This window comes from Gadus chalcogrammus, chromosome 18 (genome assembly GCF_026213295.1).
Source record: "Gadus chalcogrammus isolate NIFS_2021 chromosome 18, NIFS_Gcha_1.0, whole genome shotgun sequence".
In the NCBI taxonomy this organism is placed as follows: domain Eukaryota; kingdom Metazoa; phylum Chordata; class Actinopteri; order Gadiformes; family Gadidae; genus Gadus; species Gadus chalcogrammus.
Genome location: NC_079429.1, coordinates 8,061,177 through 8,078,794, shown reverse-complemented (window position 1 = coordinate 8,078,794; position 17,618 = coordinate 8,061,177). Strand labels below are relative to the sequence as shown.

Below are 17,618 nucleotides of genomic sequence, written 5' to 3'. Positions count from 1 at the left end.
TATTGTGTCCGAGTCTGCATATTGTATTAATGTTTGTTTCCCTTGAACTGAAACTATGAGCATAAATTTGAATACATAAAGAAACTATGTATAATAAAAATATATAATACCGTAGACCTTGGTTTCCCTGATTGTTTCCCAGTAAAGTGAGGCCTAGGGTAAAAACATATTACAATGAAAATGCTGAAAAAAAACCCATTGCATCCACATCTTATCCATCCTGGAAAAAAAGGAAACAATGCAAGTATGACACTACAGTCAGAGTCAATAATTCAAGTAGTGCAATGCACTGTTCATGTAGTATAATTGGTGTGAACGTATTAAAGATGAGAAAAATAAGATGTAATGAATAATGAAAGAATAATATAAAGCTAAGGATAATGCAGCGAACGACTCCCCCGTGCGGTTTTTAAGCAGTAGTGTCCGATGACGTCACCGCCAGGAAAGTACACAACATTACTGAGCTGCTGCTGCTGCTGCTGCATTGAGGGACAACCGACAAGACAATCACAGTCTCCCTGCGGAAACCTTTCATGACATTCACATAAGGAATACAAGTGAGTACCATCGAGGTGTTGGTGTATTGCTTGACATGAATTGTGCTTATCTAGAAAACCCTTTCATTTCGGATAGCAAATGGCTCGGTCTACTTCCTGGGAGCCCAGTAGATATAGTTGTAGCGATGCTAACATCCCATGGGCTAACTTGACGCATGTTTCAGACAAACAAGTCCGCTTAACCGTATACTCATGACCTATTCATCGGACCTAATCACCGAGATATCTGAAAGGGGTGACTGGGAGTGGTATCTGACCTATTATTAAAGAAAGGTTACACAGTTATATGTGTCACAAACACGACGTAGTTGAAGCTATCTGGCTAGCCTGATCCGAAAATAAACTGAGATGTCAAGTCTTTGCAGTGTAAATACTGTCAACTGGATACCTAGATGGACACCTTACGGTTTTGTTTGCATAAGGAAGTCTTAGGATGACAATACAAATGGAGATGTTCGTATTATTTCATTTCACTGACGTCCTATTTATGTGTGTTGTGGTTTTCCCTAAGCCTGCCCTATCATGGAGAAGCCTCCTTTCAGACAGAACCAGAGCTGCGGCGCCTGGGAGTTGAAAGAGAGACTGGGCATGGGTGGCTTTGCACATGTTTATCTCTACCAACACCATGTGAGTTTATTATGAACACCATCACGACCTGATGGTGCCAGAATTTCCCAGACTTGTCACACATTTGCTAGCACAGACATAGTCATAACAAGTTTTAATAATCAGCCTAAAGATCATTTTTAAATCTTGAATGTACTATTATTAACAATAATAATAAAACAAAAGGTCAAAAGTAATGAAGAAACTGCAATTGACTAAACATTTATGTGAAAGATTATTATTGAATAAGCTGACTTGTTTGAATCTCATCCCATTTCGTTGCCTATAGGAAACAAATGAGAAACTAGCTGTGAAAATGTGCCGCCTGGAGTTGACGGCAAGAAACAAGGACAGATGGAGCAGAGAGATTCAAATCATGAAAAAGTGAGTCCTGTCTTTGCCCTCTGATTGTGAACTGATTGTTATTAAAAAACCCTTACGGCTTTGGTGTGTTTGCATTAATGGCATTGGCAATACTCTCGGATGTCGGTTCATTGACATGCTTTTGTTACATGTAATGGTTCTAAGCAACACTACCAAGCAGTGGAACCTGTAGAGCAAAAGTCAACATGTTCTTTCAAGCGTTTCCCATTGCTGTTTAGCTAGGCTCTCCTTAAGAATGTGCCCTATATAAGTGTGACAGCGTAGTCTGAGACATTCCTGCCTGGGATGGGGAATTTGTCGAAAAAATGTGTTTATAACCTTTTCTATGTTCTCGTATTTTGTCGTTCAGGTTAAATAATATCAATGTGGTGACAGCTAGAGAGGTGCCCGAAGAGATGAATCACATAGCCTTAAACGATCTTCCGCTGCTGGCCATGGAGTACTGCTCCAGGGGAGATCTGAGAAAGGTGAGGCGCTTTGGGACCTATAAAGCTAACCGTTGCACCCCTCTTACATGCAGTGGCTTGGTTGTGTGTTCTCCCAATGGCATACACAAACACAAAGGAAGTTGATCAGAGGGGGCATATAGTCGCGTGGTTCTTGGTTTTGGGTTCAAACCCCAATGTCTACAGTCAATAATACCTTTAGGTATTCTCCTAAACACTGCCTAAACCCTACCTACTCATTAATGCCATGCTTCTCAAAGACATTCACTGTCCGTCAATTCAAGGTCCTTTTGATGAAAGTATCTGCTAAATGACCGTAAAATACTAATTTACACCTCAAAAAGATAAAATCTCACATTTAAGTAATTCTCTGTTCCAAAGGAACAGGCATGTATCTTACAGGAATTGTAGATGAGTCAAGTTCATGGATGTAAATCTGAAGATACTTTTCTATCTGACCCTTTTTAGTTGCTGAGCAAACCGGAAAACTGTTGTGGGTTGAAGGAAAGCGAGGTGCTCTCACTACTCAACGATGTCGGTACGGTGTAGTGTTCCACTGCATGTAAGCCTGCTCGACAGTAGACTGTATTGTTTCCATACCGTGTATAATAACGCATGCGACCTTTCTGTGACTTAAGGCTCAGGCATCCAGTATCTGCACGAGAACAAGATCATACACAGAGACCTTAAGCCTGAAAACATAGTCTTACAAGATGTCAGCGGCAAGGTAGAAGCAATCACTACCTCTGGGTTTGCCCCCGTTTAATTTATTTGCCTTGGCTGCGTGTGTGTTTATCGATCAGGGTTATGCTGACTTACGATGTACTGTTTTCGTTTCGCAGCTTGTTCACAAAATTATTGACCTTGGCTACGCTAAGGACTTGGACCAAGGCAGTCTCTGCACTTCTTTCGTTGGAACTCTCCAGTACCTGGTAAGCACTTTGAATTTACACTTTACATTCACATTAGCATTTACATTGCCTTTTGATTACATTGGTGCCAGTTTTTTTTTTTATGCTCAATGAAGGGGTTGGTTGGAGCAATCCATAGGCAGGTATTATCTCACCTGCTCTACTGATAATTGATAATTAATAATAAAAATTCGGTATTTTTTTAGAAAGTTTTATAGAATCTGAGGTGCTTCAAGATTTAGAAGTTATTGTTTTTTTGGGACATACAACCCATACATGTTTAACAAACCCATTTTGCTGATTTTGTACCAATTGTAGTTGTTCCAATCGTGAACGCATGCTCGGCTTGTTGTCCAAGCCTGAACAACAATCTAAACTATCTGCATTAGGTGCATCGAAACAATCCCTTTTTAGATGAGCTTATCCACTATTTCTCTCCCCTCAGGCCCCAGAGCTGTTTGAGACGAAGCCGTACACCGTCACGGTGGACTACTGGAGCTTCGGCACCATGGTGTTTGAGTGCAGCTGCGGCTTCCGGCCGTTCCTGCACAATCTGCAGCCCGTCCAGTGGTAGGTTGGGTGGGAAGGGGGACATTTGGTGACACCAATCTCGACAAACCTAAACCAAACTTTTTTCTAACAAATATTGTTTTATCAACCTTTTTACTATATTTATATTGTATGGGCTTCTTATGCCTTTATGGATAGGAGACAGGGAAGAAGGTTGCAAAAGGGGGAAGGACCTAATCTTCCCTCTGGCTTAAACTGTAACGGCTAGATATGAACCCGTTGAGCTACACTTCTACATAGCAGGTCTTGAAGTGCATTAGCATTGTGAACTTCGGATGCATTGATCATTGTGCACTTCATGCTGCTATGATAATCATACAATCAGTAAGCCCCGACTGTTAATAAAACAGTAATAAAACGCTTCTATCCCTTGCTCAGGGCCACCAAAGTACGGAACAAGGGACCAAAAGACATCATGGCTGTTGAGGAGCTGACCGGAGAAGTTAGATTCTCCACACATCTGCCCTATCCTAACAACCTCAGCAGGTCAGCCCCACACCCCACTGCTCCCAGCTCTTGTTGTTCCAACCGTCTTTTGTTTGCTCATTCAAAATAATGACGTGAACTAATCAGTGTGTTTGTCGTGAATTGCTCTATGGAGTGGATTCTGGGAAGGAAACCGGACGGCTTCTTGTGTTTTTTCATTTTTCCCCTCCATCGATCACGGTGTCTAATGGTATAACAATAATTACGACGCGTCAGCAGTTTTTTCCGTGTATTGAGGAGAGCCGGGGAAATGAGAGTGCACGGCGGCATCGCCCTGCCAGGACGGTGGTCAGCGTCCCGTGTTTTAACCCGGTGTGTTCTCCTGTACCCCCCCCCCCTCCCCCCACAGCACACTGCTGGAGCCCATGGAGGGCCTCCTGCAGCTCATGCTGAAGTGGGATCCAGTCCAGAGGGGCGGGAGGATGGGCGCGGACAGCAAGAAGCCCCAGTGTTTCGAGGTGTTGGAGCAGATCTTGAACATGAAGGTTGGTCTTCCGGCCCAGAGTGCTGTCGGTGTGAAATACGAGGGGGGGGGGGGGGGGGGGGGGGGGGATTGGCTGCGGTTAATTTCTGGCGCAAAGACAAGCGTTTTATGTCAGGGATTGTCCAGAGGCCAATGTTTAGCAAGCGCAGAGTGATTCTCCATCTTGCAGACTTTCACATTATTTGAAAGCTCCACGCTTGTTCTTTCTGCCTGCTACCCTTTTCACAGAGGCCTCCTCGTCAGACAGGTGTCGCTCATAACACTAACTATGGTTCAGCTCCTTTCATGTGGCAGGGCACGGGTAGAAGTGCTTCCTTCGCTAGTTTAATCCACTACCTGATTGCCCCCCCGTTTTTGGTGGTACGCTGGCGCAGTGGCTAGCACTGTTGCCTCACATGAGCTCGGCGCTAGGCAGTAGCCTAGCAGTGCAGTTGTTCTCTGGGCACGGCACTGTGGCTGCCCACCGCTTCTAAGGCTGCTAGTGATGGGTTTAATGCAGTCCTCAATTTCCTTCGGGATAAAAAAAAAAAAGAAGCATTTAAAAAAAATGATATGTAATAAAATACATTAGGAGGCGGAGCCATAATCAGTGTTTAATAGTGTCAACGAGTGACAACCTTGTACAGGCTCTATTGTTGCCTGGCTGCTCATGCCTTGCACCCCCCTCTGGTTGTGTACCTCCGCCCCCCCCCCAGGTGGTCCACATCCTCAACATGACCACGGCCCAGGTCCACTCCCTGGAGCTGGCCCCGGAGGAGAGCCTGCACAGCCTGCAGCGGCGCATCGAGGCCGAGACCAATATCGAGGTGGTGAACCAGGAGCTGCTGCAGGAGACGGGCGTGTCGCTGGACCCCCGCAAGCCCGCCGCACAGTGTGTGCTCGACGGAGTGGTAGGCAGGCTCTCATTGACTGGGTGTTGTTGTTTTTTTGGGATTTCAATTGAAGTGCCTCAAAATTGAATTGTTTTGGGATGTTTTTGGAAATGAATAAAAGATGAGGCATTACCTACTTTCGGAACTTAGATGTTCATGTTCATGGCTGGGACTTGGCCTCATTTGTCAAACCACGCGGTTTAACCAGGACTAAAATAGGAGTGTGTTGTCAAACCATTTCTGTTGTCCTACTTGCAGAGGGGTTGGGACAGCTACATCGTGTACCTGTTTGACAAGAGCCTCACCAAGTACTCCGGCCCCCTCAGTGCCCGGCCACTACCAGACAAGGTCAACTCCATCGGTGAGTGTGAAGCACCGGCTCAAAAACCAGATCGTCTCAATAATCTAATATAATGCAGTACGTTGTGCAATGCAATTATAAAGCGGAATCTATATTCGACTATAAAACCATTACCGTCACACTCTTCCTAGTGCAAGAGGCGAAGACCCAGCTGCCTCTGGGGGTGCTGAAGAAGGTGTGGGGGGAGGCGGTGAGCTACATCTGTGGGCTGAAGGAGGACTACAGCAGGCTCTTCCAGGGCCAGAGGGCTGCCATGTGAGTAGACCTATCTGGGTGTAGGGGCGGGCGTACCACCCAGTCACAATCTATGTCATCGTGATCCATTGGAGTGCCCATGCATCTTCACTGTTTTTCGAAACCAAGACAATTAATCCTCAAAACCATACACAAACATGTATTGATGTGAACCTTCTCCTCGTCTCCAACGGTCAGTTAACTTTTACCCATGCAGAGATGCGGCAATGCATGCATTACAGATTTTTTTCCTTAAATTGGGTCCTTACACACACTCACCTTTTTACAATACGCCAAAAGTCAAACATGATCTCCACCATGATCGTTTTTGGCATTGCCACAGCGCATTCAAAGTATGGCAGGCCTTATTCAAATACAGCACACATGCCAAACGCGTGACTCATCAGAAAACAGCAACACCTGCCATTAGTCTTCCCTGAGCGCTCTCACCTTTTATTCCAGGCTGAGTCTGCTGCGCTACAACACCAACCTGACCCGCTACAAGAACAGCATGTTCGGCTTCTCCCAGCAGCTGAAGGCCAAGCTGGACTTCTTCAAGAGCAGCATCCAGTACGACTTGGAGAAGTACAGCGACCAGATGCACTACGGCATATGTAAGTGTCTGCCCTGTTTCCTCTCTTGTCCTCAGATATATATACTGACAAGACATCGCCTGAGCGGCGCTGTTCCATGGAGCATGCACATCAATGCAGAGGGGTCACCGCCCAACTGAATGAATGAACGTAGATGGGACAGAGGTCCTTTCCCAGTCAAAATCACTCTAAATCGACATCTTTTAAGCAAGTTTAAAGGCTGTGTTGCATGTTAACCTTCGAACTTTAACCTCGAACTTTCGAATAATGTGTACTTAAAGCACTCAAAATATGTGTTGTTATGTCGTGCATATAAGTACCGGTGAACCAGAAGATCTAGAAATAGAAGGCAAAATGCTAGCTATGGGCTAACTTGAAATTGCCAGTCCCACCTGTGTAATCCCCTCCCAGATAATCCCTATTTAAATCTTTCCCCCGACGTTGTAAACACATTTCCGATTACTTATCCCACGTTTTGATGGAAGGCGGTAGCCTACTAGCTAGAGAGATCTTTTACTACAACTCTGTTATGTGTCACAATATGCTATTGCAGCCCTTATCACGTTGGGGAAGAGTCTCAGGTCTGTGGGATGATGTGTTGTACTTGTGCTCCAAAGCCTCTGAGAAGATGCTGAAGGCCTGGCAGGAGAATGAGGAGCGAGCCGCAGCCTTTGCTCAGGTACCGGCGGTTTCTTCCTCAGTGCCTTCCTCTGCTTTAATCCCTGATCCGCAACCAAACACAAGCTACTTCTACAAATATCTTAATACAAGTTATCGGTACAGATAGCATAACCGATGCAATATAACCGGCTCTATTTGGTGCCCTGAGCTCTCTGTAGCCTACAGTTTTTCAGCTCCACCAAATCATCGATTTGATTATTCATTATCATTATTCAATCATTATTATGTTGTTCAGTGTAATTGGTTTGCACCTGCATGATCGGAACAACATCAGCCCCCTGTGCTTCTGAAATAAGCCCTTGTGTAATTGCGCCTTCCATCCTCTAGGTGGCAGAGGTGGGCCATTTGGACGAGGAAATCATGGCTCTCCACTCTGAGATCGTGGAGCTACAGAGGAGCCCATACGCCCGTCGCCAAGGAGACAAGATGGAGCAGCTGTGAGTGTTGCCGGCCGAAGAGCTGTTAATCCCTTGTGTCTCAAAGCGATTCGTACCGTAGTAACTGACCTATAATAGCACCAGCACGCAGCTAAACAGGAGCAGAAGCATACAGTTTGCTTCCGGAAGTCTCATTGTTGAATGCAGAGGTCTGATGGTAATTTCTTCTCTACAGAGAAGAAAAGGCCATTGAACTCTACAAGCAAATGAAAATCAAGTGTAAAAGTAAGCTACCTTTTTTGTGTTTTTTAAAATTTTCGTCTATACAGTATCTCGCTTTTAAAATAAACCACTTTATTTATTGTTTGATATCTATCAACAAACCTTGTGCTTTGTTGGGTTTGCCTCACTGTCGTTTGTTGGGTCGGTCCCACAGCCCCCGAGTCTGAGGTGTGCAGCGACAGCTCTGAGATGGTCAAAGCCATCATTCAGACGGTCCAGAACCAGGACAAGGTCCTCAAAGACCTGTACACCCACCTCAGGTGAGCGCCAGACCCTCCGTTCATCTAGACAGGTTCCATTGTCAGGTTATTGGGTGTTAAAATGTGGCCATGTTTTTTAAAGAAAAGTTTAAAAGAAACACGATGAGGAAGATGATTGTAATTGACAATCAAAAGTTTGAATCCACAGATCAAGTCCAAACCTTAACAATTAAGAATACAGATCTACCTAGTTTTAGGGCCAAAGTTTACGAAAATGTATAAAGTCATGGGGTTAAAATTAGTGTTATTAAAAAAAATAACTGAGGCAGCCAATATGCGAATTAACACATTCAAACGTGTAAATTATATTTGCATAACACGTTTGCTTCGCAGCCCTAGTTTGAAAGATCGGCAAAACAGTAGTATGGCACACTGGGATTCGGAGACAACCACCATGTCCAAAATCTCTGCCAAGAAAACGATACTTGAGTAGCTCCCCCCTAGGCCTCCTCTCAGCCAACTATCTGTGGACACATTCCCTCCCTCCTCCTACCTCCCTCCATCCATCTGATAAGTGTTATCTGGCCCTAGTCTCGGAGGAATGCTGGACATGCTAGGACTGTCCGAACATTCTCTGTTCTGTTTCCGTGTGGTGGTAGATTGCATCCCTACAACGTGGTAGCCTGCCAAGACATGCCTGGAAGAATGCATGGATCATCCAAGGGCAGATAACGCCCGTTATTGCAAGCGTGTGTGTGTGGGGGGGGGGGGGAGTGTAACACTATGGCCGTTATTATTAGATTTATCGTACTGTTTCTTGGAAATAAAGGGTTCTTTCTGTGTGCATGATGCTGTACGACCTTCTTGGGCCCCGTTCTCACCTAACGATATTTAACGGCGGGCGGAGGGGGGCTGTTAGTCATCGTTTTCAATTGGAACCTAGCGTTTCGCTCGCCGCTTTTGCGTTGCAAAGCCTCTGGCGTAGCGTCCACATAACATATTTAAACAAATTTGAAAATACAGCCTCACGTCATTGTATGTTTTGATGAGTCCCTTTATGATCCGTCCTAGGCTAGTCTGCCTCTTATGATGCCGTTGGAAGTGCTGATAGACGTTTGACCTCCGTTCACCCTCTCTCCCCCCACACACACACACACACACACACACACACACACACACACACACACACACACACACACACACACACACACACACACACACACACACAGCAAGATCCTGCTGAGCAAGCAGAAGATCATAGACCTGTTCCCGCGCATCGAGAAGACCCTGGAGAGCATCAAGGAAGCAGACAACACGGTGATGCTGATGCAGATCAAGAGGCAGAAGGAGTTCTGGCACCTGCTGAAGATCGCCTGCGTGAGTTGGTGATGCTGTGACACAATGGGGCCACAGTGAAGGCCGGGCAGTAATTTAATATAGTCGCATATTGTCTCTTCTTGTGATGCCTAGTTTTATATAGTAAGTTAATTACGATGAAAAGTAGTGATCGACCGATATGTCGGCCGGCCGATATAATCGGCCGTTATTTGCGTTTTTGTACGTGCATCGGCATCGGCCGATTATTATTATTTTATTTTTTTCTTCGGCATGATTTACAGACCGTTCAATAAATGTTCATTTTTTTTAATTGAGACATTGTAACATTTGTTATCATCATTGTGTCGTTTTTATGATGTAAATTGAGGGAGGCTTAGCCTGGAAGTCCTGACCCACATCTAGAAAGCTGTAGGGTCTGGCAACGAGTAATGAAAATGGGCCAACTCGAGGGGCGGCACCAAGCATGCATTTGAAAATATCACTGGATAACACACATTGGATAACACTACGACCAATCAGAAGAATACAAGGGGTGACGTATCCAGACCAGTGGCGCTAACCAATAGATAAGACTCTTGCCGTATCCAGTCGGTAAAACAGCAACGCTTTTGGCCCGCCTATAACTGATACGTCGATGTGATTGGTTAATGTTCTGGGCCAGGGGAGGCCCAGAATATACACGAGTATATTGCTCGTTCCCAGAGTGACTCGCTGAGCAAATTCAAATTGTGCTCTCCCGAGAACTCTGGATTTCCAGGGTAGTATCGCCTCCAAATAAATTCTGGTGATAGTACATTTTCCCATATCGCCCATCTCAAGACCAAATACCTAAGTTAAACGAGTCTGATGGTTAACCTTCTCCATGCTTGGGATCAGGTTTATATCTCGTGCCCGGGTTGGTAGAGAGGTGACCTCATTCCCATTACATACCCTGAGTCAGCAGTGAGGAGCACTTATGCCTCAGAAGCATTTCCAGTCCCCATCCATTAATAATAGTATTCTATGGTGATCTTTTCTTCTTTTCTGCATCCTTTCTCTCGGCCACAAAAAATAAGCGCGATACTTATATTGTGTTTGTGTGCATCCTAGCATGCTATTGTACTTTATCCATCCACCGATGATTTCTGTCCCATAAAATGTCGCACACGTCTTTCAATTTCCAAAAGCCCAAGAAGAGGCTTCTGTGTGTTTTGAGCGAGCGTTCTTGTCCAGACCTGGTGGGTTAGCAGCATACCAGTGGAATGTTGTCCCCAGCGTCTTGCAGCAGCTCATTAAAACAAGACAAGGGGGCAGAGGCAACCTTCCCTCCCTCCCAAGTCCTTTCGACGGTATTCACGGTACAGAACCACGTAGGAGGGCAGACGTTCTACTAATGCTCGTGACATGTTTGGTTTATCCCTGCCCGAGCTGAACCTTGCTACAAATCAGCCTTGGACAGGACGGAGGTTTATTCGATTTGTGCTTTCGGGGTCCCCCCCCCCCCCCCCCCCCCCCGCCTGGTCTAGAACTCTTGGTTTGCTGGACAGAGCGTTTGTGTGACCCGACATCTGTCGTCTGATTCCCTCCGCCAGGCTCAGAACTCGTCGCGGAACTCCATAGCGGCCAGTCCGGAAACCTCCAACCCACTGCAGGCCTCCCAGTGGTCCCAGTCCGCTCAGCCCATCAGCTCCCCGCACCCGCTCACCTCCCTGCCCGGGCCCAACGACAGGTACAGCCACTCCTCCGCACACGGCTGTTGGTCTCTGTCTGGTGGGCAGTCATGGAGAGAGGGAGACATTTCTGTTTCTCTTTTTCTCTTCTATTTTTTTTAACTGACACATTGTGCTCCAGTCCAAGTGCGAGGGGCGTGGTCAAATGCTGTCAAATCCATGTCACACTCAAGAAAACGATCTGGAAAAGTGTTTTGAGCCAGAAAATGCAGACTTCTTGCATTTTCTTTAGAATGACGTCTAGTCATTTGGGGCCTTGCCTTTCCTTGGTACAAAAAGTCGAATCTGCTTGCACCTCATAAATAACAGGAACAATTCAATGTGCGAGATCTGCAAGGAGGAACCTCCAATTTCTTCTTAACTCGTATGCTGAAGTATTATTTTCTTGTAAACTTGTATGGTTGTTATAAATATCAACATTATGTATGCAGGTCAACTGTTAACCAGATTCCTTTTCCCAATGATAAAACATTCACCCAGATTACTTTCTACTGGTCAATGCCATACCATTACTCTTATAACGTATATATCAGGGGTGTCAAACATACGGGCCGAATCCGGTCCGCGAGATGATTTGATCAGGCCCGCGACTTGTAGAGTCGCGGGTACTCCTGAGTATGTAAAAAAAAAAAAAAAGTACGTCTCTAGCCCATTCCTGTGATGAGTTATGATTTTCTAAAGAAATAACCAAAATGCTTACTCCAGCCGCTAGGGGGCAGCCAAAATAAACAAAGGAAGGATTTCCACACTTGTCCTTGTTTCACCACAATTAAGAAGTTATCAAGGGAGACACCCCCATTACCAAAATGTCTGGCAAAAAGAAGAAAAGTGGATTCAGAGTGGAATTCACAGATAATGGACTGAGAATTATTGAGAATTATTTATTCACAGAGGTGAATACAAAAGCAGTGTGCTTGGTATGTAATCAGCAAGTTTCAGTGCACGTAGAATATAATATTCTGCGCAGGCTGGCCTACCATACCAAGTACGGTGGTTAAGTACGGTGGTTAAGCCGAGGTGCCGCGCTCAAGCGTTTCTTTGAGCTACGAGAGGATATTGGACAGGTCATGGAGAAAATGGGTAGCCCAGTGAAGGAACTTAAATGTTCGCAGTGGGTGAAGGATCTTGCCTTTATGGTGGATATTACACAGCACCTGAATAATCGTAACAAGATGTTGCAGGGCCGCAAAAAAAATTGTCATTCAGTATAACGACAGCATACGCGCATTCAAGTTACAGCTGTCACTCTGGGAGACGCAGCTATCTAGCGGTGGCAACGCCCATTTCCCATATCAAACAGCTGTGCGTGCGACCGGACGTAATGCTGATATTACGTCCGGTCCCTCATACAAGGACAAGATAATAACAGGATTGCTGCAAGAGTTCAAGCGGAGGTTTCAGGTCTTCCGTGAACTAGAGAAGGAATTTGCAGTTTTTCCGCCCGCCATTTACAGTCAAGCCTTCTGACATGCCAGCTGACATCCAACTCGAGATAATTGACTTGCAGTGTGATACCAATATGAAGGAGAAGTTTGCGTCGGTGGGCTTGGACACATTTTTATCAATATCTCTTGCCAGGGTACCCCAAATTAACATCCCTGGCTGCAAAGGTTTTATCCATTTTTGGGACTACCTACCTTTGTGAACAGGTGTTCTCTGTAATGACCCTAAATAAAACAAAGCACCGCTCAAGGTTAACAAACACACACTTGAATGACATTGTGAAATGGGCTGCTACTCAGGATTTGACACCTGATATTGCTGCACTCGTAAAGGCTAAAAGATGCCAAGTTTCAAGAGCCAGCAGCAGCAAATAGACTGCAGTGAGAAAAAAATAGTTAATCGGCAAGTTGGCCTGGGTCTAATTCTTGTGACGCTCTTTCAGAAATGTTTGCACTCTGATGAATACAGATCTTTGAAAATAAGTTTACTCACTACAAAACAGTTTGATCTGATGTAGCCTAATCTCATTGCTCATGCACTGCTACAACTTTTATGTTACTGTTTATTTTATTTATCTGTGCACATTTATACATTTTCAAGGCAGTATGATAGCTTTCTTCATAGCTCCCACTCTAGTTTGTTTAGTGTATTGAGTTGGTTCAGGTGTTCAGATGTAAAAATGTATTCACTCAACTCTATAAAAATAAACCAGTTAATGATATATCTGATGAATATCTGTGAATAAATGTGTTGTGCTAATATAGATTCTTGTGATCTGTGATTATGTAGGCTACAAATGTAGGCTGAATGATAAAGCATAGTATTGAAAAACAAAGCTAAAGATTTGGAGTTGACGTAAGTTATTTTTCCATTATTTTACTGGTCCGGCCCACTTGAGATCAGATGGGCTGTATGTGGCCCCTGAACCAAAATGAGTTTGACACCCCTGGTATATATAGTGTGTATCGAAAACTCGAAAACTGCATAAAACTCTAGAGAATACATTTTTACAAATTGGTGTATCATTTTATCCCATGATCAACTTTTCTAAAAGGTGGTTCATTTCCGTACTGGAACCAAACTCGGTTATTACGGATATCTCGCCGATTTTATCATTCAGAAAAATGTTGATGGGTTTTTTATTTTTAAGTCTGGTGGTCTGATATGAATCAACAGCCAGCGAGCCAGCGCACATATCTGGGGCAGCGCGGGCGCAGCCTTCCTGGTTCCTTAAAGGGCCAGTGTGCGCTGCTCGTTAGCCGAGTGCGTGTGTGTGGTAGCCCGTGGCCAGGCTCCTTGGAGGCCACTCCAGCAGCCCAGTGGTTTGCAATCACCGGAGGAAACGCCTTCCACTCCACAGCAGTAGTAATTGGCTCGTTGTGCTTAAATGTGCCATAGCTGACGTTATCTTTCTCTTTCTCTTTCTCTCTTTCTCTCTTTCTCTCTCTCTCTCTCCCTCTTCCCCCCCCCCCCCCCCCCCCTAGTGACGCGGCCCCCCGGCTGCTGCAGGAGAACCAGAGGTACCTCAGTCAGCTGACCAGCCTGATGCAGGACGCGGCTGACGAGCAGGCCAAGAGCATAGTGGTGGGTGGTTGTTCTCTCCCTCGCTCTTCTGCCGCCCCGCCTCCACACGCACCAGGGGGCGGTTGCATCTATCTGAATATGAACCCCCAACGGTTAACACCGGGGTGACATGGTTTTAAAAGATGAGGCAAAACACAATTTATGTAATTAGTTATGGACATTTTATTTCATTACCGGCAAATTGTCTCTCATCTCGTGTCCTGTTGTATGTCAGCCGCCTGTATTTCCCTCCGTCTTCTGCAAACGACAAAAGAGTGTAAACGGAGGAGAAATAGCGTTGTGTTGTTTTCCCTCTCTCTCCGTCCTGCTGCCTTATTGTTGGTGGTCCACTGTTAAACGTACCAGACAATGCCCCCCCCAAGCCCCACATTTGGCAGAGATTTAGTATTCGGCGCCAGTGCTGTTAGTGTCTCGACATTTGAGTGGAATGGTGCAATTGTGTCAGCATGTGGCAGCTCTTAAAGCTCCTACGCACCTGGCCTGCAACCCGCCCAGTCCTGGGCCCACTGATAGGGAGACAGGGGGGGAGGGGGGGGGCTGACGTCACCTCCGATTCTCGAGCCACGAGAGATTTGTTCAAACCAGTTTGATATTATCGGGCCAGACTCGAAATCTGCGATTACAGTGGGAATAGCCAATGGATAGAATAAAGAAATATTTCTTAATGTTGGCACTGCTTCATATGGTAGGTCTGGACATCACTGACTGGCTTTTATGTGTCAGTGAGTTTTTGGCATGACTCATAAGAAGGGCTGCCGCGCATTGCTCATTTTCTTTGTTTGCTGGCAAAATAAAACAGTCACCTCTTTTGGCCCCTGCTGAAATCTTGGTGAGAACCAAATGTCACTCATCCTAACATCCTCCTTTGCTGAAAATCCCTGTGACTAACGGCTCTTATTACTTGTCTGTATTTATTTCTCCATGTGTAGGATCAAGACTGGAGCTGGACCAAATACGAGAATACTTTATCAACAAAGCTGAAAAAAAGGAACGCATAGGAGCCGCAGGCGGCCGCCCCAGCCCTGCCCTTCCCCAGCCCCGCCCCCAGCCGGAAGCCCCGCCCCAGCCCCGCTCCTAGCTGGCTGCTGCCCCGCCCCCAGCCCCGCCCTCCGTCCCTGCGCTCCCAGTAACACTACGGACTCGATGCCTTTTCCACAACCTTTGTAGTGAACCTTTGTAGCGTCCCCCCCCTTGGGATACACACTTCAACATGGGTTGTTGTTCAGCTACCTGCGCCTGCGGTACGATGATCCACGTCCCTTCTCCATGACCTCCCCACCACCCATCCACCCTCATCGTCTCATCCTATGGGTCGACCGTCTGGTCAAGCGAATACGATCGGGGTTTTTTTATACAGGAACCAACGAAAAGAAAAGGTTTAACGCTGTGCATTTATCGGTTCAGAAGAGATTTTCGGAGCGTTCATCTGACTCCTCTTTAAGTTGCCTGGACGATGTGTTGGTGATAATGGTTAGCTACTGATGCTGTTAATGTTACATTCTACTGGTTCAGAACTGAGCAAACTGTAGTAGCGGACTGAGGGTGGTGGTGGGGGTGGTGGTGAGAAGTGTGTGGGGGGGTGGGCAGAGGGTGTTCGATGAGGCCATCCACACGGCTGCGACACACAAGGGGCAACACAGGAAGCGTCTATTTCCTTTTTGTTTTGAGGGGAGGGGGGGAAGGGGAGGGGAGAGGCGAGAGGGGAAATTTCAATCTGCACTTTGACACGCCCAATGCGTTCCCCATCCCTGTGAAGAGACACGCAAGGCTGCTGCCCACCATGTCCGGTTGCTAGGCCAACCACGCAGCCTCTTGGGGCTCCAGCCAACGATCGCCCACATACGAGACGGAACACTGTTCGCACCCATGTCCCAAGTTAATATATTTTTTACGATACTATTCATTCTAAGTGATAAAGATGATATGTCTGTGTTCTTGTTTTGTTTTTTGCTAACTATTCTAATGGTCATCGTGACTATATCTGCTGAGGGAGGGAGAGGGGGTGCGTGGCCCTTTTGTGTGTTTATACAATGTCTATACTGTACATTTGTCTCTTCTGGAGTCGCACTGTCACACGCTCGGTTCTGTTGCACATTCCCCCCATGTCACTGGAGGACGGCGTCCATGTAGAAGGTTTGCCACGGCCCGGGTTCACCCTCGACGCACAATGATCGGCTCTGTGTGTTCATCTCCCTTTGAGAATAAAGGGATCTGGGAACTGACCCACTTGAGATCGGAGAGCCCCCGGGAATGACGGGAATTGTTCGACCGGTCATACGTGATCACGCCGTGGCAACGCTTTTTTCCGAGGTGTATTTATGAAGTTAGGGTGCGATAGAGAGAAGAAGAAAAAATATTTTTGTATTTAAGTAACATGGTTTTTTCTTCTACATTCAAATGTTAATATCCGTGTGGTCAAACACGTCAGGCGATGAGTGTTTGTTTCATTTCTAAGATTCTCATTGTCAATCACATTGCCTGGTATTACAATTAAAAAAAGACTTTGGCATGATTCCCTGTTGTCCCAAAGAGAACTTTCCCCCTGTCTTCAGTGATGGTTTGATGGTATATGCTGTTCTGCAGCTAGGTCAAAAGCAGGGTCAAAAGCAGTTCTTGCTTGGATTTCATTCATTCATCAAACAAAGTCAAACCTTAAAACCCAACTATCATTCGGGCCAGCAAATATTTGCTGAGCTGTAGCTTTCTAAGTCTTGTCCCAGCTGGCATGGTGAGGGAGTAAGCCGCTAAGTCAGAAAGTAAGTAAAGACTTTACTAATCCCCAAAGGGAAACTTTTGGAAATTGGAGTGCGGGAAGGTCTTTGAGTCATTGATCCAGGCGTTGTTCTTCACCTTTTCCTTCCCGTGACCTGTCCGGCTCTCCTGGCCAGTCATGTAGGCCAGTCATGCTGGCCTAACTGGGTGGCTGCTTTCTGCTACTTTCCTTCCCCGCTGCGTTAACCACAGCTGCACAAACGGCCATGAATCACGCCTTCCGCGAGTCATGAATGGGTTTTGGGTTACTTATTATTTGGGTTATGTAGTCAGAAAAGCGGTCTGTACATGTGTGTTACTGTATCGGAGGAAAAGGTGGATGTGAGTGTTGTCCCAGTCAGGGAATCCTGTCTGGAGGACCCACAGGTTTGAGAGAGAGAGAGAGACACACGCACACATTTAGAGTAAAGCATTACGAACGAAAACCTTGCATCAAGAACAATAAACAAAAGTATCTCCAAGCTTTCCCAGCATCCCCCACTGGGCTACTAGACATTTGGCTTTCTTTGTTTTTTATGACCCTCCGTCGGGATTTCACAAGGCTGTGTGTGTGTGTGTGTGTGTGTGTGTGTGTGTGTGTGTGTGTGTGTGTGTGTGTGTGTGTGTGTGTGTGTGTGTGTGTGTGTGTGTGTGTGTGTGTGTGTGTGTGTGTGTGTGTGTGTGTGTGTGTCAGAAAGAGACACTGCAGGAAATACCTTATCCCACCACATTATCCCATCTACGTCTAA

The 17,618-nt window shown here is 46.0% G+C and overlaps 1 protein-coding gene across 1 annotated transcript; it reads left to right on the top strand.

Annotated features, from left to right (window-relative positions):
- Nucleotides 1–413: 413 nt before the first annotated feature.
- Nucleotides 414–16,985, top strand: LOC130371334 (inhibitor of nuclear factor kappa-B kinase subunit alpha-like). The gene is made up of 22 exons (XM_056577076.1): nt 414–557; nt 1,069–1,184; nt 1,453–1,547; nt 1,897–2,014; nt 2,462–2,531; nt 2,632–2,720; nt 2,836–2,925; nt 3,350–3,474; nt 3,853–3,960; nt 4,310–4,445; nt 5,140–5,334; nt 5,575–5,677; nt 5,809–5,932; nt 6,374–6,525; nt 7,122–7,183; nt 7,513–7,622; nt 7,798–7,847; nt 7,999–8,104; nt 9,274–9,421; nt 10,954–11,090; nt 14,019–14,118; nt 15,048–16,985. Exons 2-22 carry the CDS (start codon nt 1,080–1,082, stop codon nt 15,114–15,116), a joined length of 2,292 nt encoding a protein of 763 aa, XP_056433051.1. The 5' UTR covers nt 414–557; nt 1,069–1,079; the 3' UTR covers nt 15,117–16,985.
- The last annotated feature ends 633 nt before the right edge of the window (nt 16,986–17,618 follow it).